The 24,658-nt window shown below is 41.7% G+C and overlaps 1 protein-coding gene across 1 annotated transcript in view; it reads left to right on the forward strand.

The window, feature by feature from the left end:
• The window catches only part of CCBE1 (collagen and calcium binding EGF domains 1), a 92,584-nt gene that overhangs the window by 59,836 nt on the left and 8,090 nt on the right, over nt 1-24,658 (forward strand). The window contains exons 3-6 of the mRNA XM_054002641.1: nt 10,992-11,044; nt 16,245-16,379; nt 17,073-17,210; nt 22,337-22,443. Of these exons, the coding sequence (XP_053858616.1) occupies nt 10,992-11,044; nt 16,245-16,379; nt 17,073-17,210; nt 22,337-22,443 (433 nt within the window). The remainder of the gene's footprint in view (nt 1-10,991; nt 11,045-16,244; nt 16,380-17,072; nt 17,211-22,336; nt 22,444-24,658) is intronic.

A 24,658-nucleotide genomic window follows, 5' to 3' on the forward strand; every position in this document is an offset into this window, starting at 1 on the left:
AACCATATTCCAGCAGCAGGATGAGAAAGAAGAGCAGCCACCAATGCCAGTCCCATTAAATTAGGCAATAAAAACAGGGAGTGGGGCTGTGGTGTGATCAGTTAGGGCATGGTGTGATCACTGCTGCAGTTAGTACATGGCTAACAGGTAATTGGCTTAGGCTGGATTGAAAGCTGAGCTCTGTGTAGGACACAGCATGGTGGGAAAATGCAAGGAAGTTTCTGAAAATAGCTTTGCTTTTTATGTTTAGAACTGTCATAGTGCCACTCATTTGCTTATAAATTAAAGAGTGGGATGCACTGGCTTTGAGGGGGCACCACACTCCATGCGAAAAACACTGCAGCCCATGGCTGGATGGCATTCCTGCTCCAGCCACTTTGAAGAGAGGAGCTGAATGCCCCATCAAAAAGCTGTTTTGTGAACTTCCCACTGTCTGCTGGCTGCAGCATAAGTGGAGTAGTCTCAGCTATCCAGGCATCTCCAACACCACTGCCACATCCCAGATACCAGGATTTCCAGTGACACCATATAAACAACTGCTCATTCCAGTAATGCTTCTCTACTTAGGAAATTGTTTAAAGGATTCACTCCATCCACCCCATCCTGCAACAAATAACCTGCAGATGTGTGGCTCCAAAAATAAACCTTGGCACTGGGGCTGTGGTACAGCATCACTACATAATTCAACAAACTTTCATACTGCATTGTCTTAAAAATTATTTTTTTCAGTATGCTGGAAGTGGTTCATGGAGACAGATTCTGTCCTAAAAGAGACTACTCTGTGCTTAGAGAGTATTTTGCTATTATCTCTGTTGACAATAAACATGACTTGTGAGCATGTTATGTTAAGAATTATTTCTTCTCTTGTCCAATTCATTAAGTCTGTATACTAAATAAGTAGTTTCAGCATTTATAAGGTCCTCTTTAGGAACAATAAAACAGACAGGAAAAAGATAGAAACATCTGGATCAGTGAAACACTCTTGAAATATTATCTTTTGAGTATCTTTATAGATATTTCCAAGGGCTTGCACTAAGAACTTAATTCCATTGCTGCTAGTGATGTTGAAATTATATTAAAAAACAACTACAAGTTCTTGTTGCTTAAATGGTGATGATAACCATCCAACTCTTCTGTTGACAATACTTTAATGAAAAAAATAGTATTGTTTGTATTTCATTCAAGTTTTACTGCCTTTTTTGTCAGTTTTTCTTCTTTTAAACTTCTATTGTGGAAATGAAGTGGGAAGAGAAAATAATGATAGAGGACCAAAGCTGCCATTTAATTGCAATTTAGCAGATCACCTTTTTTTTTCTCAGCCTTTTTTTTTTTTTTAGTTCTTTGTTTGTATCCAATTTTTTTTTTTTTTTTTTGTATTTTTAAAGAATACCTGCTAGTGTTACTTTTTGACTTGGTTATGTGAAGTTTCATGCACTCACCAATAAGCTGGAGCTAACATGCTCAGCAGCCGGAACACGTTGTTTTCAGGGGGAGCCCAAGGGATCTGTGTTTGCTCAGTCTACAGAGGAGGGAGTTAATTTAATTGGTGTCTCCCACTAACTAATGAGGAGTTACAGGGAAGACATGCTGGGGGTATGAAGAAGATGAAGCCAGACCTTCATCAGAGGTGCACTGCAAAACAACACAAGATAAGAGCCACAGGTTCTAGCAGGGACATTTAAAGCAGATATAAAGGAGAAAATGGGCAGTGAAGTGGTTAAGCACTCAGAAGAGGGTCCCAGAGAAGTGACGCAATCTCCATCCCTGAAGACATTCAACATGGGTCTGGGCAAGTTTCTGAGCAGCTCTCTGCTGTCAGGTGCACTTGGATCACAATCTTTCCAAAGGTCCCTTGCCACTCAAATTATGCTGTGAATCTATTTTCCTAAAATTATGGGAGTTTTGTTTCTGTTGCTTGGCTGAAACCTTGTCTTGAAAAGTCCCCTCAGCTGTGCTGAAGCAGGGTCATGCCCCAGTGACTCTAAGCCAGTTCTGGAAGGATAAAAATCCTTAGGCATAAGGAGTTGTTAAGCACTCTTTTGTGATTCACAATATATAAAATTAGATTGCTTTGTGCTTTTGCACAGTGTGCTCTGAAAGGAGGAGCCGTCACATGCCCCTTATCTATAGATGGTGTGCAGAGTGACCACTGAGATTTTCACATTGTCCCAGAAATCAGGAACAATCCACATAAACCTCTGTGCCCTGCATGCCTCTTGTCCTTTCACTATGAGTTTTCCACAGAGAGGCAGAGTATCCAAATGCAGATATCATCCTCCTCCCGTCAGTTTCCAGCCAAGTGCTGGAAACCACAATGTTGTCTGGACATCATGGAGAGCCAGTGTGGAGAGTAAGGTGCTCAAAGATGTATTGTTCTTTAAGTGTTTTTCCATGCTATTTGACTTCCTTAAAAGCTGAAGGCTTTGTGTTTGGCTCTCCCCACTTCTAGACTATTTAATTTGGAAGTGTTAGCCTGGTTAGACTTACTTACTTACCTTTTCCCTGGAGTGGAATTTCAAAAACCATTCAAAAAACAAATTAAAAGATCTATTAAATATCTGAATTAAATGTCTGGGTCTGTGTCTAGGGTGTAGATGGATGGTTTAAGGTGTAGATGGATGTTGTGCCCAGAGGGGAGTAAAGGAGCAGTATATACTCCTTTAAAACCAAGAAGAGACTTGCAACTGTTTCAAAGCCAAATGTCAGCAAGATTTGATCAAATTTATGTCTGAGTGATTTTCTGGAACTAGTTTTCCAAGAAATCCAATTGTAGCACATCCTCAGAGCTGAGCATGTTTTCACCCACCATCCTGAGCCTTGGTCAGAGCCTGTTCCCAATCTGACACATGTTCTTGTCAAAGCTGCCAGGGATTGCAGCAGAACCAGGATCAGGCCCTTTAATATCATCAGACCAGTAAGTAAATGTAGATGGAGTGACTGGCTTGTCTCTGAAGGTTAATTGGGATTTATGTCCTGTTTGGAGACCTAGCTTTAGAGATCTGACTTCCTGGCACAGTTTGTGTGATGGTTTTTTTCTGTGCATGCGTGTGTAAAAGGCACTTTCCTTTTGCTGTTTACCGAAAGGAGCTTATTAGACATTGCTTATGCAGCATTTTTGTGATCTTGTTGATGAAAGATGCTATATAAACAGGGCTGCGTTGGACTGGATTCAGTAAGTCTAAGAGCTTGCCAGCAATTTGTTGCTGTTTGACTCCAGCGACCGAGCATCAGCGCAGCAGCCAGCCCATGAGTGCACCTCCTCACAGCACTGCTCTGGCTCTGCTTTCCCTCATGAAATGGAATTTATTACTCCCTAATCTCACATGGACACTTGGTAGGAAATTGGAGCTACAAAATGAAGAGTCATGGAAGTTTAAAAAATTCAAGAGACAGGACAGATGTACTGTGATTAGTCCTGTACTCTGGCTCACCTTGGGTTAGATAAATAATTGAATGTGTGCCATCAGCAAAACATACTACTTGCAGACTTGGAAGGAAATTTGGCTTGCAGTCCTCTAATTGGAAGTCAGAGATGGTGGAAAAAAGACTTTTGCTCAATTCTTGTGCTTTAGATCTCAAAGCAGTGAGCTCTTTTAAAACTCAAGCTTAATCTTGGATCATTTAAATTGATATTTAGTAGGCTACTTGTTTGTAGAAATGACTATATATTTATGAGGATGCATTATACTTTGCCCGTTCATTAGACCTTTTATTAAATGCAGTGCTATCATTGTATAAAATTCCTTTTTCTCTTTCCCTCAAATTTCATACCTGTCAAACATTGACTTGATTCTGCAGAATCCATACCAACTTCACCTGCAAAACTAAACAAAATAATTTTCTTGATACAATGCCAGCAAATAAAATAAATTTGGTAGAAAAGAGAGCAGGACAAACCTGACAGCTGAGTCTAAGCAGATGAAAACAGTCAAAAGCCTTTTTTTAATCATTCTGCTATTTTTGATGTGTTAAATCACATAAGTGATAAACCACATGAGCATTCCCTTGTGTTATGAAAAAGCAACTATGAAATAAAAATCCAGGAAAGAGCAGAAGAAAGTACAGTCTAGCACTTGAAGGAATCTCATATGTGATTTCAAAGATGATGTTTACATGCATGTAAAATACCCAACAAATGGCTTTTCCAGTGGCAGCCGAGGTCATTACTTTTTCAAAGTTGCATAACGTTTTCCTGCTGAGAGTTTCCTTCTTTGCTTAGGGGACATTCACAGGCAGATTTTATTTAGTCATTTTTGGACACTAGTATGCTAAGTGAGACACAGGTCTGATGGTTACCAGTGCTGCCAGTTGGGCTGCTCTGCAGAAAAAGATGCTGATTAGCCTGTGCTTGGTCAATACTTTTGCGGCCCCGTGGCTCTGGGTGGGCCAGGAATCAGTCAGGGAAAATGTTGGTTCTGGCCCTGTTGCACAGATTCATGACTTCCCCAAAAGCATAGAACCGTGGTCTCTGTGGCTCATGTTGAAATCCCAAGAGCATCTTTATGTTTCACAACAACAGCATCTTTAAGTTACACATTGAAAGGGAGGTCACAGGAAATGTTTCCAAAGGTCTTTTTCTTCTGCCCAAAATAGATATAGAAAGCTGAGGTTTAGTTGCCAGTTCTTTCTGCAATGAGCAGAAGCTCATGAGAATTTTTTTCTGTTGCGGCTGCCTGCTGGGTTTTCACATCAAGCCCTTTCTCTGCATCCTGAAGCCCTAAGAAAGTCCAAAAAAGATGGTCTCCTGGGAGTGCTGATCTGCTGATGCAGGGAGATGGGTTGGGAGAATGGTCTCCCTGCTTTGTTGTTGTTTGAAACTGCTACTGAACACCTCACCACATCTCATTTACTTAAGTAAAACCACAAACCCCATTGGGAGAGACATCCTGCACTGTGCCTATGGAGAACAGAGGCCTAGGGTGTCCTAGAAAAAAAAACAGAGTATTTTATTGGTGGCTAAATTTGCCAGACCTGTGAGGTTTTGTTTTTTGTGCATCTTTCAGTTTCACGCGGTTCAGCAACTCCAAGCCCCACTGATACCCATGTGGGGTAGAGAGCTTCTTCCACACCTCAAAGTACTTTTATTCTCTTTTAAAAAGGAATGAGCTTCAAGCATTCACAAATATTGTGCTCTGCAGGGGCTGTAAACGATCATATTGGTTTGGAAGGTCTCTTCCGAGAAGAAGGAACTACAGTTTATGCTCTGCCACCATAAAAATCCCTTTGGCCATAAAAAGATGACATGAAACAGCACTTCGAGGAGGGGAAGGGTCAGTTAACAGTAAGAAGCAGCCAAGGAGTGTGTCTGAAAGCTTTCAAGAGCATCAGTCAGGGTCTCCCAGGGTAAGCACTGGCACAGTTCCTTAGAGTCAAGAGAGGTATGTGGCTTTTTCCAGGGGAGGATCTGGTCCCTGGCTTGTGTTCACACAAGAGGAGTCCAGGAACTGTGAATCTTATCAAAACCTTCCCATTAGCAATGACTGGAATGTGATTTCATTTCTGGTATCTGACTTAATAGCCACAGTTGAGCAAAAGAGCAGATAGCAGGGCGCCTTTTTTTCCCCTGCTAAGAGAAATAAAACCATTATATGTGGGCAAAATTATTTGACTTTAATAGCTAACAAAAAACAAGACTTAGTCTCATGCATTGCTTTTACCAGAAATCAGCTAGTAAACTGCAGTGACTTGCTCTCGGAGGTCTGAGCTCCCCAGGGTTGTTCAGGCAAATCCTGATCAGTCAGTTAAAAGAAATAAAGAAGCACCAGCTACACACAGCAGTCATAGGTGCTGCAATATTGGAAGACTTCACTGTATTTGGGTTATTTGCCCTCAGCTGTGATGATGACAGGAAGAGCTTGGGCCGGCCTTGGATCTTGCATTACACCCAGTGTGAACATAAATTATCTCTTTACAAAACTGTGAAAAAGGACTAAGTCTGGAAATCACGGCAAAGTGTATGCTGAGCAAGTGTCTGCAGGGAGGCCATCCCCTCTTACTCAAGATTTCGGTATGTGTCCTACAGAAAGGCAAACAAAAATAAAGTGCATTGCTTCAGTTTTACAACATGTTGACATAAATCTTCTCTCTATGTGAATTACGGCAAAACTGTGCACAGCTACTGAGCTGCTGCACTTGTGCTGCAGATGGGCTTTGTCTGTGCATGCTTTGGCAGACAAACCTGTTGCTCATTTGGATTTCGTGTAGGAGAAAAGTGAGTTTTCTGGTTGGTTTTGTTAGGTTTGTTTTTTAGTGTACCTTGCTGGCTTGCATTTATAGATGTCTAATTATTTTTTCTACATTCATTTCTGTATTTTATATTTGCATTTTTGCTACACCATTTATTTCTCAAAGCCAGGGTGATCAAAAAGGAAACACCAGGCAGGAACAATAAGGAGAGGGAACCAACAAAGACCCTTTGTGCAATTAAAAACACTGTGCCAGGTGTAATTGGCAGGTCTTCAGAACACAGCACAAGTTCTTCTAAGTTCAAGTTATGATTTAGGCTGAAGGAGTCTGGTATTGAAAAAAGTCCTCTCCTTTCCCAATAGGAAATAGAGTTTTTATTAAAGACATTTCCTGAGTGTATTCTCATTGCTTTCTACCAGCACCAGCTTGAAAGAACAGTGCTGATCTATTTAAATCTGTATGACATACTAAGCATCTCTTTTGCCCCCTAACTTGCAACTGATCTGACATTCATAGGTCAGAAAGAGTGTTTTGGAGAGGAGGGATGTGAGCTGCCCGACCACCTATGGAGTTGCTGCATCTTCCAGTGGCATGACCTCAGGCCTCAGCTGAGCTCTAGAAACTGTTCATGTGTGCTCTCCTAGCCCAGTGAATGGGAGATAAAGTTCCTCTTCTTGAGCTACCACTGTCTGGGAGGAGTCAGCCTGGAGACTGACTGCCTGTCAGCATTTTAGGGATAAAGTAAAGGCAATATTTTATCCTAAGAACTCACTTTTGGGCTCAGCACAGAGATTTCTCTGTCTGCTTTGCTTCTACGAGGCAAATATTTCTTAGAGCAGACTTTTCTCTTTCTACTTTTCACATCTTTAGCAAGAGCTTCCTTAACATATTATGTTTAGTCTGAAACCAGTACAAAACTTGTATTTTTCTTCTTCTCTTTGCATTTCCCCTTAGGGTTCCCTTTTTTTCAATCACTAAATGATGATCATGTATCTTTTTCAGCATGACTCATTGCAGAGATTTAGAGCTGCCTCTCCAAAACCTCAATAAATGCACGGAGCAGCTGTTGTTATAACCCAATTCACTGCCATGTTACTGCAAACAGATGCAGGTTAATTACAATTTAAAATGTTTATCCTGTTATTGTTTGCATTTCTGAAGATTTTCAGCAGCTGTAGGACCCTGAGTGACTCCCTCCCCTCTCACACAGTGGATTTATTTTCTGGGTTCAGCATGCCCTCATTGGTGTCTCCACAGTGTCACTATGGTGTCCCGTGCAGAGCAGGATGTGGGCTGGGGTGACGGCAGCTCTGCACCAGGTGGAAGCAATTATGGGGAAAAAAACATGGTCCTTGCTGGATGACTTACTGCTGATAGCTGCCAGATAAGCTAACTTAATAAAGCAGTGGCTTAATTAAGCTGCATTCCTCCCATCTTGCCTCTCGTCCAGCCTGTCTGAGGCAATGCTATCAAGCAGCTACTGCTTTGCAGGATGGAGCAGCTGTGCTGAGGCACCCCTGTGTGTTGGGCACTCTGGGGGGCCTACGGGTGATGGGACACAGGGGAGCTCCTGGGAAGTTCAGCTTCTCTCTCAGTTTGCCAGGTAATAGGCCACAAATCCCGAAAAAAAGAGATCTGCCACTTGCCTGGTCATGGATATATTTCTTGGTATCAAAAGTTTGACCCTAAATCCCATCTTCTGGCATTTAGTCTTCCAGAAGCATCTCAAACTCCATAGCAGAGGAGAGAAGCACAATATCTCCCTGCTTCTCCACCAGAAAAAATAGGGGGTGACTTGGCTTTGGGGGTGTCCTTATCACTACAGATTTTCTTACAACCACAAAAGCTGGACGTTGCATTAATCAAAATCATGGTACCCCAAACCGTCTGCCAGTTTGAGCTTACTATTCCTGAGTAAAGATTGCATGAAAATCAAAAGTTACTGTGTTTTTAATTGCTGAAGTACCCCATTAAAAGCTGCAACAGATAAAAGTCTGCCAGAAGCTTCATCCTTTTCATCCTAAGCCAGATTTCAGGTTAGGAAATCAACCTAATTTCCCCGGAGCTCCAGGTTTTAGTGGTGAAGCTTCAAACACACAGCTTTGTGTTTGTGTTTCACGCATAGCCATATGTACAGCTGCATAGCAGCCACCTTGCTGAAAGTTATCCAGTAAATAAAATTATCAGTAGGAACCCCTTCTTACCTCTCATTATGTACAACGAGATTGCTGCTGTGCAACGTTGATTAGATATGTCAGCCTGGAGCTGGATGTCTGAAAATGAGTGTTGCTATTAAAATGCCTTTGCAAATGCTCATGTGTCCATAAATTTGACAGATTTCACTTTAAGAATGTAGAAAGCTAAAGCATGCAGGAATCCCAGGGCTGCAATGTAATGTTCACAGAAACACGTATTGTATTGTATTTCCTTTGCATTAACCCTAAAGTAGCGGTTTCTCTGGCAAAGTTATGCTGATAAGAGTGCTATTGAGTACAGGCTACACTAATGCTGTAACTTTCAACTGGGAAGAGATTATCATGTGGAATGTGGTCTGAAGGCATGGCATCCCTCTTCTAAACACTTCTTTAAGTATAATTTAAAACTTCCACAATGCAGAAAAATCTTCACACATCTAGAGAAAATATTTCAAAATCTCCTTATCAGAAAGGCTTGGGAAAATTCAAACAAAAATTTGAGAGGTATTGAAAACAAGGAAATTGTTTCTCAAAACCATCTTATCCCACTGTGGAACCCATTGCTGCAAGAAGTTGCTGAAGAGAGGGATTTTAGCAAGCACTTGGATATCAACCAGGGGAACATGACTTTCTGGTTGTTTTAAGTGAAAGTTAAAGCACAAGGCTGTGCTTCCTTTGGGGCAATGTCAGGGTGCCAGGGCAGCATTTAATGGCTGTAACCTGGCATGTGATGGGTTCTCAATGTATGGCTGTGGGAGAAGGGCTTGATCAGGGCAAGTGGTTTGGCTTTTGGGAGAATCCAGTCAGGCAGATAAAACCTCACTTTAGCCACAAGAAAGCAAATGAATCCAGCCAAAAGCCATGACCAGACAAGCTGAGAGAAGAGAGGCAGCTCCTGCAAGGTTCCCAGCAGGTAACCCCTTACCCAGGAGCAGGTTATCACATCGTCTGCTGACACAGGTCTTACTGGTCCTAAACCTGAAAATAAGGAGGGAATTCCATGGAGAAGGGTGCAAATTATGGAAGTTGCTGCTCCCCGTGGCTGGTTAGCTCTGGCTGGCACAACCCCACAGGTCAGCATCTTATGGTAGGGATGTCCTCCTCTCCTTGCTCATCTCAAGCTGGGCTGTATCTTCCTCTGAAGAGCAGCTACAAGGAAGCCTCTTTTGCAGATGGAAAGAGATCAATGTGCACTTAGAAAGCCATCAGCAGGGCTTGCAGCATATGAACGGCCTCCCCAATGCACCTTTGAACTCATTCCTCCTGCATTTGTTTGTCTTGCAGATAAAACTTCACAGCAGTGTTTGGAGAGAAGTCTAATGAGTTTGCATAACAAAGCAAGGCTTCCTCTTCAGATGTTCAATGCTCATTAGGCATAATTTATATTCCAGCTAATCTTAGGAAGAGGGTAAAATATGGAGCCAAAGTTTGTTTTTACATTGTTTGGAGAAATGCATTGTTTATTTTAAGCCATCAGTTGCAACTGATAGAAATTTAAATTCAACATAATGATGATTTGTGATGGCTGCATGTTGTCCAGGGGAATGCTGTGTCATTGACGGACATGGCTTTAGCACTCCTCTGCATTAGTTATTGAATCAAAGGAAAAGACAGAATGGATGGTTTCCCTATTTGGGAGATACTTCAGTATGTCCTCAAAGCATGAAAAAACTATGAATTTGTAAAATACTGAGGGATTTTTTTCCCCTCAGATTCATGTATACTTGATGTAATAATGCACTGAACAGCAGGTTTTTTTTTTCTTTTTCAGCAGGTAGTCACCAACATGAGACCCTTAGAAAGTCACCAGGCCCTTGCAGTAAGAGACTTTCAGGATGATAATGCACACAGCCATTTGTAAAGGCTCCTGAGGGCTGAATGGGAGCCTGGGTGACTTAATGTGGTTTTCTGCCTAGAGAGAAAACCAGCAGGTTTAGGTGGATACCTAAATGTCATTACAGGCCAGTGTGTCAGAAACATTAATTTCTCAGCATTCAGACTTTGTTCATATCTTAGACACATGAAAAGTGTCTGATCCTATTGATTCTACACCGCAGTTTTACCTCAGACTATATAAGATACTCTCCCTTACTCCATTTGAAATACCCAATATATTGAGTTTACCTCCTCCAGGTTTATTAGAAGACAAGAAATTACTGATAACATTTATCCTCTGTGTGCTCCTCACTGAGACTTACCCCTTCCTGCTGGTTTACAATGTAGTGACAGATATTTGAGAACAGCCTTCACTGTACCATGAAAATGGTGACCTGAGTTGTGTACTTGGACAGCACTGAGCTGTCCAGACAACATCCAGACAACACAAGAGAGCAGGATTTTTGGAAATTACTTGGGATGTTGGGTGGGTCAGTGGGGGGGTACTCTACCTCAGGCTCCTGAGGTGGCTGGACTTGCTGCCATGTGAAATTCTTCCTGGGCCAGGTGGTGCATTTCCTTGTTGTGTTCTGTAATGCTGAACTCCAGTTGCTCAGAATCTTCATCTTGTTTGGTTCATCACATCCACAATCCACTTATGGCTGTTTCTAAAGGCAGCACCAATCTATAGAGAATACATTTATTTATTCATTTATTTATTTTATTGTTTTTCAGGAAAAAATGCTGTAAGGGTTATAAGTTTGTTCTTGGACAGTGCATCCCTGAAGGTATGTGATTTCACTGTTCTTACACGTCATGTCCCCATGCACTTGTCTTTCCCCATCTGCCATCTTCTTCACATTGTCTGTTTGGAAGAGCAATCTGACAAAAGCACAGGCTTCACCATATTTCATGTATCACTGTGGGGAGGAGCTGTTTCCCAGAAATTGTTTGGAAAATAAAAAGATCAACAACTTCCAAAAGTGCTGCTTAGCATGCCATGCCTTGATCCTCCCCTAAGTACACATGGCTGCACAGATCTTGTGCCATGACCTGCTGCTCTGCAGACAGAAGAATATGTTCTGCCCTTGGCTAGGTAGCTGGGAGCACTCTGTGCATCTTTCATGGAAGATGGCTTTCCCCTTTTTTCCCTCGGAGCTGGTACAGCTGACTTGTCAGCGCACAGGAAGATGGTGAGTAGGTGAGTTAGTCCTGCCTTTAATTTCCAATGGGCATGGCTTCCTAGTCACCAGGGGCCAAGTAAGATGCAGATTTAATCAGAATAGTTCAGTGTGCAGTAGTAAAAATGGATCTGATTTGGATGAAACTGGCTCTGAATTTGTTGGACCACAGGAACTGCCAGGCAGGAGCAAATGTCCAGAGACAACATGCCAATAAACTTTTTTTTTTTTTACAAGTTAAAAAGTTGATCTATGACAACATATTCTTCTAATTGATGATATATGGAAAGCCTTGATTTGGTCTGAGAATTTTCCTAGTTTGTGACTGTGATGTTTTGGGAAAAAAGTGACAAATCAACATACTGGAGAATCAGCTGGTTTTGAGTTGCAGTGTCTAGCCTAAAGGGATTACAACCCAAACTCTAATCCTTGTGGGTTTGTTGTGGGTTTGTTGCTGTTGTTGTTTTTAATTTGTGTCTTCTTTGCTGCTGGCTAGAAACACTAAAACAATTGGTGGATTGATGGGGATAGGGACAGGGAGAAAAAAAAGAGGGGAAACAGCTCATGATGACCCTGTGCCTGGAGGAGCTGTGTAGGGCTTGGGTGAAATTGGTGCTCACACATAGGTCCTCATCCCATGGTTTTCCTGTGAGCTTTGTCTCAGTGTGTGTAATATGGGTGACAGCTCCAGTGTGAGATGGACACTTGGAAGAGGCAGTTGTGTGTATTGGAGGCAGAATTCCTGAATCTTTTTAGGGTGGAAAGAAGCCAGGACTCTACAGTCTGGCCTTCAGCTTTCCTATGAATTTAAGATGTTAATGTACTGGCTACTCAATGAATATAATGGATACAGCAAGAGAATTAATAGGAGCAAAAATAAAATGAGAGCCATGGCAATTTATTACTTTGGCTTCTAATTCTCATCTCCCAAAATGTTAGGTGATTATGAAAGCACAGCCGACTGACTTTGTCTAATCCTGTCTTTTAACTGCATTTCAGTATGCTGAGAGTTTCTGCCCCTAATTCAATTCTCTGCTGGCTGTGGCTTCTCTCCCTTTGTTTCTCCATTCCCCCTTTTCAGCTTTATCTGTATTTTGCCTGGAACTTCAGAGACTACAGCAGTTACTATAACATTCAAGACAATCTCAGGCCCTTGGTATAGGGACAAGAAACATGATTCACTGAAGTATTCATTTCACTCTGTTACAAGACATCACTTGGCTCCTCACACGTTGTTTTGGCATAATCTTGACAGAGTAGCTGTATGAAATCCATATCTCCAAACAGACACATAAATGCATTACAGATGTGAGTTTATTAGAGCACATCTGCACCTTTTAATCCAGTACTGGCACATTGAAACTGTGAGAAGTAGTTCCAGCCCCGTCTTCTCTATGATTTAGCAGTGGCTGCAGGGAGGAGGGTTGACAGAGGTATAGATCCTCCCTTTTCCAGCCTTTTATAGCTGCCTGGGGAACACACCAATATCCTTCTGGGACAGCTGTTCCTTAAACAGATTCTTTCCCAAAGGTTTGTAGCTTTGTCCACGTCCCTTACTGGTTTTCATCCTGTTATTTTTCATCTGCCCTTGAAAAGGAACAGAAATCAATGTAGTATAGTATGAGTCTATGCCTCCAATTTCTGCATTTCATCTGTTTTGTACTCACCTTCTCACTGTGGCTTTCAGCTGCAGGACCAGGAAGCAATGATCCTCAGGAAACACTGAGTGGAGATACTTCCATGTCTGATTCTTTCTGTAGCATCTCTTCCTGCTCCACCTGTTCAGCAAAGTGGATTAAAAAACAGCTCCTTGCCTTTTTCTCCTGTGTGATCTCTTTTTTCTTTGCTCTGGGGACTCACTGCTCCAGCCAAATCCAGTCTTGGGTCCTGTCTCATGGTGTCATAGAGTGAAGAAGGGACAGATGCAGTATGAAGCAGTTTATTTTGGAGACCACCCTTCCTACTGCTGGTTTGTTTCCTGAGTTGGCTGTGGAAGAATTCAGAGTAAAATATTCTCTTACAGGTCAACTATAGTCAGACCTGCTCTTTCCTTACTAATGTTGTTTCAAAAATTTCCTTGGTACAACTTTCCATGCTATATTGTCATTTCTGAGTTCATTGAAACTTATTCAGAAACATTTGTTATTCTGCTTTGACTTTTGTATTTTCCTAAAGTCTGGAACAGCCTGATCCTCATTGTATGGTTTTGATTCATCCTCAAACCACATTTCTTAGGCTGGCAAAAAAGGGGTTTGAACACAGGAGGGAAAGTTCACCTCCAGTTCTGCAGAGCACACACAGGTGGTGCAGCAGCTTTTGCCTAGTTTCATCTCAGCTGTGTGAACTGTTTCTAGGGAAGTCATGTTACCTGGGACCAAAGCCCTGGGGATACAGCTCTGGGACCTGGGACCTGCCTACAGCCATTATGTGATCTGGGTCGACTGTGTGGGACCACCAGCAGTGATATTTGTCCTTCCTGGACCCTTCCACAGCTTTGTGTGAAAGTAAATGAGGCAATGGACTTGATGGAGCTGTGCTGAGGTAGACATGTTCAAAGACTGGTTACATTAAATTTGGCGACAGACGGATAAAAAGAACTGGCATTGTTTAGTCTAGAAAAAAAGGAGGTTGAGGGGAGACATGATAAAAGTTTTTAGGTATGTGAAAACTTGCTGCAAGGGGGAAGGTAAACTGTTCTTTATGGCAGAGGAGAAGAGGGAAAAAATAATGGGCCTAAGTGAATGGAAGGGGAGTTTGGATTAGATATGAGTAAAAAGCTTTCTGTCTGCAAGGATATTTCATCTTGGGACTAGACTGCTAGGCAAGCCATATCCATCCCTTAAGGAAAACGAAAACCAGGAGATGTTTATGCATAGTTACTCCTGCTTGTGATGGGAGATGACCCCTTCCAGCATTGTTTTTTCTGATTTTGTTAGGGTACATCTATTCATGAAAGCACATGGAGGCCAGAGCTTGTTTTACCTCTGCTCTGAATAGCTGAACATGGCACAGGCCAAGTCTCACACCTGAGTGGGTACACTGGGTAAGGAGCAGCACATTCACCTCCATGCTGGACATACCATCCTGTTCTCACTCTGATTTTGTTTCAGTGGAAAACAAAGACTGCAACTATGCCTAGGAAAAATACCAGCAATGCTTTAAATTTGGCACTATTTAGTAGCGCCAAATGTAACAGGAGTTTACCACCCAGCATCACCTAAAGAGCCCAAACAACCCCTAGACTGAACAGTTTGAATGCAAGAGTTATGCTTTCGTTTCATGGCTCTGCACTGTTCGTCACTGGTTACTGCAGGGGGTCCTAGCATTGCCATTCACCACCACAGCACTGTGGGCAGACTTCAAGTTGTGAAGCAAGAAGGAAAGAAAGGATGCCTGCTATTCAGGAGGTGACAAACAGAATGCTTGTCACTATTACAGTAGTATGTCTATTACAATAGTACTTTTTTTTTTTTTCTAAGGGGTTCTGGTGTGAGATACAGCATCTTATTAAGTCTCATTTTGTGCTTTTCTGTATTTTGGCATGTTGTCACTTTCAATCACAGTGCTAGGCATGTGGTCTATATACTTAGTACAGAAAATGTGTTTTCATTTGCTTTACCATCTCTTAGCTCATTTTAATTGTTTGGAGCAATCATCATACCCAGGGGTATCTGCTAGTCATTAGGGTGAGTCAATAATGACTTTTAATTATATGTATTGAAACACAGTGCTTTGCTGGGAACTTGCTTGAACCACTTAGATGTTGTTTGGACAGGTTTGGTCTGGAGCATGGATGAGATATTTCTGCTGTGGCCCCCAGTGCCCACTCACTGTATTGTCACAGCCACCTGGATGCTCTCTGCAGAGTGATGTTCTCTGAAATGGTCACAGAAACTGCCACTTGCTTTGGTGTAAAATCTGATCTTGGGCACACTGTGCCCAAGCTGGTTTTGAGACCAGATGGCACTTGAGGTCCTGGTGTCTCCTGGCAGATGTTTCCAATGGTGCTGCAAAACCTTCACACCCATAGCTAGGAGTTGTCCTTCGCCCCCAGCCCTGCCACCAGCACCATGCCAGGTCACATCCAGCCACATCCAGCCCCAGGTCACATCCAACCCCTGATAGGACAGGGATGTGGGTCAAACCCCACTGTGCTCTGGTGTCCATCCCCGAGGCTTCATTTCTGCTGCTATACAGCAGTAAAAATAGAAACAGATTTTCCCTCCTTTGGGTTTGAAACAGGAAATTCAGTCTTTTGGGATTTCAATTACATACCCCGATCTGCACACTGCAGCTATTAAGAGAGATGATGGGTTTGTAACAATGCACTGTTTGCTAGAAGGGTTATATCTGGCTTTGAATAATTAGCATGTGATGTAATTAACTTTCCCTTGTGGTATATTTTCTGCCTGGCTTTGGCAGTTAACCTCATGGTTTTTCACAGTGTTCTGCATAGGAAATGTTGCTATCAGACTGAAAAATCTGTTGAAGAAAACTAAAAGAATGTTTTAGGTAATTTAATATTTCTGTGAAAAGAACTCCTAAAATCTGCCAAATGCAAAAGGGACCCTTGCTTAAAATACAGCTTTAAGAAATAGTCTAACTACTGTAAAGCTGTGAATAGCAATTACAATTTTAATATACTTCTTTGCTTATGTCTCATGAATGTTTTATATCTAGGTTCCTTCAGTCCTTAAAAACAATGTAACTCAACTTTATATTAATTAGCAGAGAGGTGAAATGTTTGCAAGTATAATCCATCTACTGACTTTGGTATTTTTCCTAACCATGTTTATCTCTCCCTTAGACTACGATGTCTGTGCCGAAGCTCCCTGTGAACAGCAGTGCACAGATAATTTTGGAAGAGTCTTATGCACTTGCTATCCTGGATACCGCTATGATCGGGAGAGGCACAGGAACAGAGAGAAGCCTTACTGCCTGGGTGGGTAGATGAGTATGTTGAGTGGCTCCCTGGTTAATGATTTACCCTGCTCTCTTGAGTCTTTTAGGAGTCAGTTTGGATCTGAAACCTTTCTTATTCTCAATATTATTACAGAAGAAATGTGGGGGTTAACTGTGTTTCAAATTAAGAGATCTAGATGTCCCTGAAATTATTAGGAGTTATTACCTACAACAAGACTTGCACACCCAAACACTTTGAAGTGTTGCGCTGATGTAATTTTTCCTTTAATTCCTTCTGCTGGTTGTGAGCCATGTATGCTGAATATTGAAGCATTATCACCAGGCCTAATTACTAAAACTAATCCTTGGAGTTTGATTCAGATGGCCAGTATATAGTTTACATGTGGTCCTGCTGTGGCTATTCCTGCCCAGCCCTGCATGGTTTGCCATGCCAGGGAGCCAAGGTTTGCAGGATTAAGCTTTCCTTGTGAGATTTTCAATGCAAGGAGACTTTCAAACAATATTCATTGATAAAATGCCAAGTGTGTTAGTAATAATAATAGTGCAGCTTGCCCAAAGCTCCAGACCAAAGACTCCAGCTTCAATTGCGGTGCTCCAATTACTTGTTCGTTTAACCACAAAATCTCTTTTTACCTTTAAAGGAAGTCTTTTATTGTGTTGGAGGTCTGAAACCTGCAGCTACAGGACATTTTTAATTTCTGCTTCTCTCCAGATATCGATGAGTGTGCCACGAGCAACGGGACTCTGTGCTCTCAGATCTGTGTCAACACCGTGGGCAGCTACAGGTGCGAATGTCATGAAGGCTACATCCGGGAGGAGGATGGCAGGACATGCACCAAAGGAGATAAAGGCAGGTTTTAGTGCAGATTAAATGTCCTGGGACAAATGGATGCCTAAAGGGTTTATCTGTCATGAAGAGGAGCTGCTCCCAATGCTACACTTGGAGCTGGAGGTCCAAAGCTGGGATGTAGCTGATGCTCCTGGGGTATCTGGGCAGTTTGCTGGGCACCTGAGCACCTGTGGAGCAGCCCTGCTACAATCTCTCCTCCATTGCACAAGTACACTGGACAATGTGGAAGACATCTTCTCCTAGGGAGGAAGAATGGCTGAATTATGAAATTTACCACTACAGATTCAGTTAGAGCATTCCTGCTGGACCCAGTTGCTAGAAGCCATAGTTTGCTCCAATACCAGCCTGGATTATAACTTTTTAATGGTCCAGATCTAAGGAGACATAGGAAAAAGTCTTACCAGATGAAGAGCCTTAAAAATTTTCACTGATTTCACCTGTTAATTAAATAGTTTCAGTAACTTTAATTCATATTTACACATTCACATCTGAGATTAGCAAATGGCCCTGGGTTGGATGGCTAGTACGCACTGGCCCTTAGAGGCTCAAAAAATATGTGCTTGGGGGTCCAACACATTTTCCAAGCCTTGCTTAAATCAATTTCTAAACTAAATTGACCAAGACCAAATGCTGCTGACCTGCAACTATGTCAAACTGTGTGTCCTGTGGCTGGGGTCTTTTTTTTTTTTTCTTTTTTTTTTTTCTTTTTTTTTTTTCTTTTTTTTCTTTTTTTTCTTTTTTTTTTGAAAATGAAATGTAAGGGGAAAGGAGTAAATGTAAGGGCTTGTTCTTGCATCTCACTATTGGTTGAAAGTGTATACATGTGCTGTGTACAAATTACTTTAAAGGTTTTGATCTCATCACAGTTATTAAATTACAGCACTTAGAATACTACAGAGTAAACACTGATATGAAAATTTAAAAAGAAAGGAGGAAGAGAACAGTGGTCTGGGAAAAAACCCAAACAACTTTTGATGAATGGTGACTTACCACAGGTTCATCAATTAATGCTTGTATGTGGTACCACAGTGTGATCCAAATCCCACTGGATGGCCACAGCAATTTATAATTTTGATTTTCATCTGAAAGTGTGTAACTGGAGCCACTCCACTAACTTTAGTGGTTCCTTGTAGTTTTAATTTTTTTTTCCTTATCAGAGTGTGTGTGCGTATATGTGATAAATAACCTCGATAATCCCTCTACAAACAGTTTTTTAAAAATATTCCTCTGTGTAGTTCAAATTTCTTTATACAGTAAAGTCCAAAGCATTCAGGATAACCAACCATTCAAAATATTCATGGCTATGGAAATGATTCTGCTGTTTGAAAGCCATCATTTTTACACTGAATGTACACGGTACATAAAAATGTCAGTTCCAGCAGATAATCAGGAATGAAATACCCACCGTCTCTCCAGATATTTCCCAAAACAGCTGTGCGAAGTAAAGAAGGATGCCTTCTGGTCAGTTACCCTGCTGTACTCCACATAAACGTTACGAATTTTCAGACTCTGGTGAAAACGAGGAGCCGTGTCCATAAGTCATTCCGAGGGGTAGGGCTGTGTAAGGAACCAGCTGTAGCGACGCTCCACCCTGCGGCCAGCCCCAGCCCTGCGCCGCATCCGTGCCAGAGCAGCTGCCTAATAAACACATCATTCGCTTTTCATCGCAGCCGGAACGTTCACATTATATTTTAAAATTTAGTGTGAGAGCGAAAAACACGTTACGCATCTCCATTTCTAACGAGGGAGCATGTTTTCCGGGAGACACACCACGGTTCTCATCGTTCCATGCCTGAAAGATGCAATTCAGACACTTTTTTGGCTCTGTAAGTGGCTGTAAGGTGGTCACTTTTTTTTGGCTCTGTAAGTATCTTGACAGAGAGCTTTGGGTTGGTTAGTGGATGTGAGAAGAGGGAGCATTTTTTCTGGCATCTACAGTCCTGTTTGATGGAGACAATACAGCTACCCATGCAGAAGTAGCAGATGAAACCATCTCAGCAGGCTGTGCCCAGATAATACAACACAGATGATCAGCTCAAGAGCCTCCCTGTGAAGACCGCCCACAAAAGAGCTCCCGCAGAGCTCTCCCCTGCCAGCATCTCCTCCTCTTCCAGCATCAGCAAGGCATAGCCTCTGAGCCCATACACAAAGAAAACACAGCACTCCCACAAGCAGATCTCTTAGCAATAGGCGCCACAGGGCTCACCAGCATCTCACCAAGATTAAAGGACTCCCATCACATGTAAGCTAGACTTTGTGTTCTGAGAACCTTTATAAAATAAGGTTGTTTTAAGCCTTCTTCAAAATAATTTCCGTTTCCTTGTGTAGGTCTGTGCAATGGGAACAAGTTATATAAGTGCCTTGCTCAGTGCCGGCCCAGCTGACCCTGATAGGTGACTTCAGTTTCTGCACCATGCATGGGTGGCTTAATCTAATGGTCTTTTGCCTCTGCTGGCCTGTCCTAGGTGACTTCTGGCTTTATCCATACTTTATTCTGACTTTACTCGCAGTTTGGTCCTGATACAGGGTTGGATGGAGGTAGAGCGAATGTTTGATGGATGACTCCTTCCCTGGGCAAATCAGCACCTCTGTCTGGTATGAGTTAGGGGGATTCCACCTCCCTCCTGAGACACAGCTCATGCTTGCTCGTACAAGGATCTTGGACTTCTTCCTCCAACAAGTCAATCCAGCTGGCTTTGCAGAAATCTCAGTGGTATGACATTTCCCAAACATTAGCTGATCCCCCCAGCATTCATCTCCATGGATTGTTACAGCCGTGTTTTATGTGTACTTGTCAGCCCCATGTGTCACATCCTTCAGGAGGATAAAGTGGGTTTTATAATGAAACACAAAGGTAAATTCACCGCTTCTTAATCTGCATAAAATTCCACAGATTGTGGTGGGATTGCATTAGGTTTCCAATAGCAGAGGCTCTGGCAATTTCTCCATATGACTGTGTGCTGCTTTCAGCAACATTTCCTAACACAATGATAGAACTCATTTGGTGAGATAGCTATTACAAGAAATTTTTTTGTTGAGACTAGTACAAAATCCGGACTTCATTGGTCTTTGAAAAAGAAATTTTAAAAAGTGGATTTTTTTTCTAATGGCTCCATATACATCCCTCTGTAACTCCAACACAGGTCCAAAAATGGACATGTCAAGACAATGGGGTCTTCTAAAGGAAGATGAAAAATTGGAGAGGGAGGAAGAACTCTGCAATAACTGACTTGTGGTCAAGAGCAAATTTATTTTACAGAAATGTAAAGTGGTGTCTTCATTACAGCACATCAATTCCCTCTTAAGGAAAAAAAATGCCCTGCATGGTGCAGATTATTTCATCTACAAGAGAAAGGTTTATGGGCAAAGAGGTTTTGGAGGGAATCAAAGGCAAAAAAATGATTAGCATTAGGAATATAGGAGAGAAGAAGGAAAGCAGCATATACTGTGTATTCTGGTACCTTCACAAAAATGCTGGAGTTCCTCTGGGAGATCTTGTGGCTAAGTAGCCTTGCATCCAGCATAGCTGAAATTTGGTGAAATTCTATTCTGTGCTGTGTAGAGTGCATTGGAGAACACCAAGTAGTGCCATCTGGACTTAAAACTTGGAGCCATCTGAACACTGCACAGAAAGCTGATCAGGTACCAAACCTGTGCTGAGGAAAGAGCTGGGAAGGTCAAACAGCAGTGTGCTTGCTGCCATAAAAATGGCAAATAATATATGTAATATAATAAGGCTGTTGGAGTGCAGGCATGGGAACAGGCAGTTCGTGACTGGGGAAAAAAAACAGGCCCCAATTTTCCAATCAGTTCAGTACTAATAGCTGTCTTAATGTTCCTGGTTATTCCAGCATCTTGCCCTTACATCTCTCTCCTAACTGATTAGCAAATAAGGAGATTAGTTTTTGTCTTCTAAAATCAATATGTCATTATAGCCAATGGAATAAATATACTTTCCTAAATATGTGCATAGGTGGTCCGTAGACAACCATCAGATAGTTGCAATCTTCTGTACTGGACCCTGCAAATATTTAAAGTCAAGTAGCACGTAATATTTTTAGTATTAGAATCTTCAGGGTTCATTTTAAAAGATGCAGATGTCTCAAAATCAACACATATTTTCGAGAAGACGAAGGGCATTTAAGGGTGTGTCCAAGAGACAAGTGCAACACAGTAACTCAGCACGATGCAGTTGATCCTTTTGAAAGACTTTGAAGATTCCCTGGCTTTAAGAGGAGCACCTGCAGAGTTTTTCCATTGTGTGATATGCTCTGAAAGGTCAGTGTTCAAGCACACCCAGCAACCCTCCCAGGTAACATCATACAAGGCTACATATCATGTGCAAAGCCTCAATAGACTTGATATTTCTCAGCAATGTTGAAGTGAAAAAAAACTCACCTAGAGTTTGCCAGTATGTGTCACTCTGTGGTTTGGAAACCAGATTTGTCTTTAAGCAAACATCTGTTACAACAATGCTTGTTTGCTTGCAATGCAGAACTGCTTGACTGTGTATGGTACTGGGAAAAGGACAAAAATAACATTTGCAATATCTCACACAGTTTGAATAATTTAATGGATTCTTGAAAAGAATGCATAGTATCAACAGATGTGACCCTTCTTCTTGTGTGGATTTAAATCCCTGTCATTAATCTCAATCCCCATCTCTGCTCAGGCTGATTCCATCACATGCAGAATAACCCATGATGATAAAGAGCAGTTTCTGCAAAATGAGCAAAATAAGCATATTCTGAGGGATTTTACTGTAATTTATAGCATATGAAAATTTGCTCTTCAGGGGACTGTAAGTCAGTTCAGATCTATGGGGTTAGTCTACCCTAAACAAAAAGATAAAATAAGGGGTGTGAACTTTTCCAGGTATTAAACAAATGAATTCTCTGGGGACTGTTAACTGGAAACAGCTGCTTTAAAAATGTGCTCAGAGCTGTTCCTGCAAAGTTTCTCAGCCTTACACAGAAATTCAGAGTCAAAGAATTAATAATGGTAGGATTCCCTTCTCTTTTCACAGTCTGGGGAAATATAACAAACTTCAAGTTGCTTTTGCTATCACTTTATGAATTTCTTTCTTTTGGATCTTTACATATATAGTGGAAACTGCTTTCTTTCAGCTGGGCTTCCTGAGAAATCTGAAAATGTGGCGAAACCGGGGACATGTTGTGCCTCTTGTAAGGAATTACATCAAATAAAGCAGACAGTTTTACAGCTGAAGCAAAAGGTATGAACACTGATCACTCATGTCTTTACCAGACCTGCATGTTTTACAACAACTGAGGTTAATTTCTGTGTTTGGAGCTGTCACTGACATGTGGTTCTTGTACATAGAAAGAGAAGGGCAATATATTTTAAAATCATGTAGAAATGATATCTCTCCCTTATGCCCCTGTCCAATTTGTAAGCAGATTGCTCCCCAAGTTCATAGACCTGTGTTACCAAGTTCGTGGTAACAGAGTCTGACAAACACCCATCCCCGGCTGAGCCCAGGTTTCTTGGCAATCTGTGCTGGCCTGAGCTTTTCATTCAGTCTGAATGCACAGAATTTTGGACACAGTCCACCTCTAGAGTAATCACACGCAAGACATTTCCTAGATGTGGGAACATGATTTTTCATTAATAGTGTACTGGTACAGGATTCTTGCCAAATAGGTGTGGCGGTAAACAAATATATCACTAGCTTTAAATACGACTTACCCGTTAAAAAAGAAAAACCCTCAATCACAAACATTTTTATTTTTTCCCTCATCTATTCCCCTGCTAGTAGAGAATAATGCATTTAGAAACTTTTCCTGAGCTTTAATTGCTCACATATGTAGCTTCCTTTTGCATTTTAGTAGTGCAATAATGAAAAGAGTAGTAGTGAGATGATGCAAAGACACAGCCTCAGATTTGGAGAGCCGTATGCAGGGATGCAGGTGTAATGCCTTTTCTGGTGACATCTCCTTTGAACACTAAAGTTCTCTCAAACTGAAGCTCTCTGTAGGAACATTCTCAGCAGATCATGCTGACAGGCTGTAATTAGTTCTCCTAGGGTACTCAATTAATTTCTTTCCATTTGTCAAATCATGATTTGGTGTATTCACTCATTGTATTTGATGTTACTCATTTAGTATTAGGGAGAAAGAAATCTTCCTCATTAAAGTGAAATTCACTGAGGTTGGAGGTACTCTTTATCTCCAAAATCTCAAAACATCTTGTATTCCTTCTGAATCAGTATGAACACAAATATGGAAGTGACAGAATTTCATATGTGATGGAAATTCTGTTTTTCAAAAAAATGGTAGCACAGAGGTTAAAAAAGGATCCATGCCTTTGAGTGGCTGTTTCTCCAGCTGTTTTCCATGATGCTGAGCAGGCTCACACTGACTTCCAGGGAAGGATCTGGGGGTCACATTGTTGGCCACATTGTTTGCTCAATAACTGATTGATGAAATTAATGGCAGTTTTTTGTGTCCAACTTCTGCTGTTAGATGCTAGTGTTCAAAACTCATTCCAGGAAAACTCAGACCATTGATACCTGTCACTGTGGGCATTTGTACAGTAACTGTGGACAAATTAAGCAGCTCACTCTTACTTCATAGCTAAATCCTGTCATAGTCCCTAACTTAATTTTTCCCCCCATATGCCCCTAGTGGGATTTGATCGACTTGGCATCCTCAGAGGGAGCCCACAGGGTTGAGCTCCACAAAGAAGGAGCTGAAAGAGAAGGTTCCCAATTGTCTTGGTTTGAAAAGACAGGAGTCTGTGAAGGAAGGCAAGGGCCTCCCATGAAATGGAAAAGGTAAACCCCCTCCCTCCAAATTACCACACTTTCAAAATAAAAAGGCTCTCAGGCAAAGATATGGGAATAACAGTTCTGTACTAGGAAAAAACTAAATTTAAAAACATGTAATTAGTACAAAAAAACCTACTAATAGAGTCAGAAACCTGACACCCTGAGGACTCAGGGTGTTGGTGATAGTCCAGTTAAATGGTGGCTGCTCCCCCTGTAGTGGTGGATGAAATGCTGCTGAAGCGATGATCCCATAGAAGGGTGTAGTTTTCTCTGAAGGTCTGGTGATAGAGTAGATGGGCCTGGTCTTCCTCTGGGAATCCAGTGAAGAGGCTGAGTTGATGTCCCAAGAAATGCTGATTTTATGCAGGTAGGGATGCTTGGCTCCTCCCTCTGGGTGGAGCATCTCACAATGGGATGATGTAACTCTCTCAGTCATGCAGTGAGCCATTCAATGGTCCATTAACAGAAGATATCTCCCCGCAGGGAGACATTGTTCTTGGAAAAGATAAGAAAACTGCCCAACAGATGGCAAATAGAATATATGCTTATTTTACAAGCCAGGACACCAATACCCTCAGCAACTGTTACCCCATAGAAAGGAGAGTTTTTGTCTATGCTGAATGGAGACCTAGCCCCATGGTGCTTCTCTGCCCAGAGAGAC

The sequence above is a fragment of the Vidua macroura genome, chromosome Z (assembly GCF_024509145.1).
Source record: "Vidua macroura isolate BioBank_ID:100142 chromosome Z, ASM2450914v1, whole genome shotgun sequence".
In the NCBI taxonomy this organism is placed as follows: Eukaryota; Metazoa; Chordata; class Aves; order Passeriformes; family Viduidae; genus Vidua; species Vidua macroura.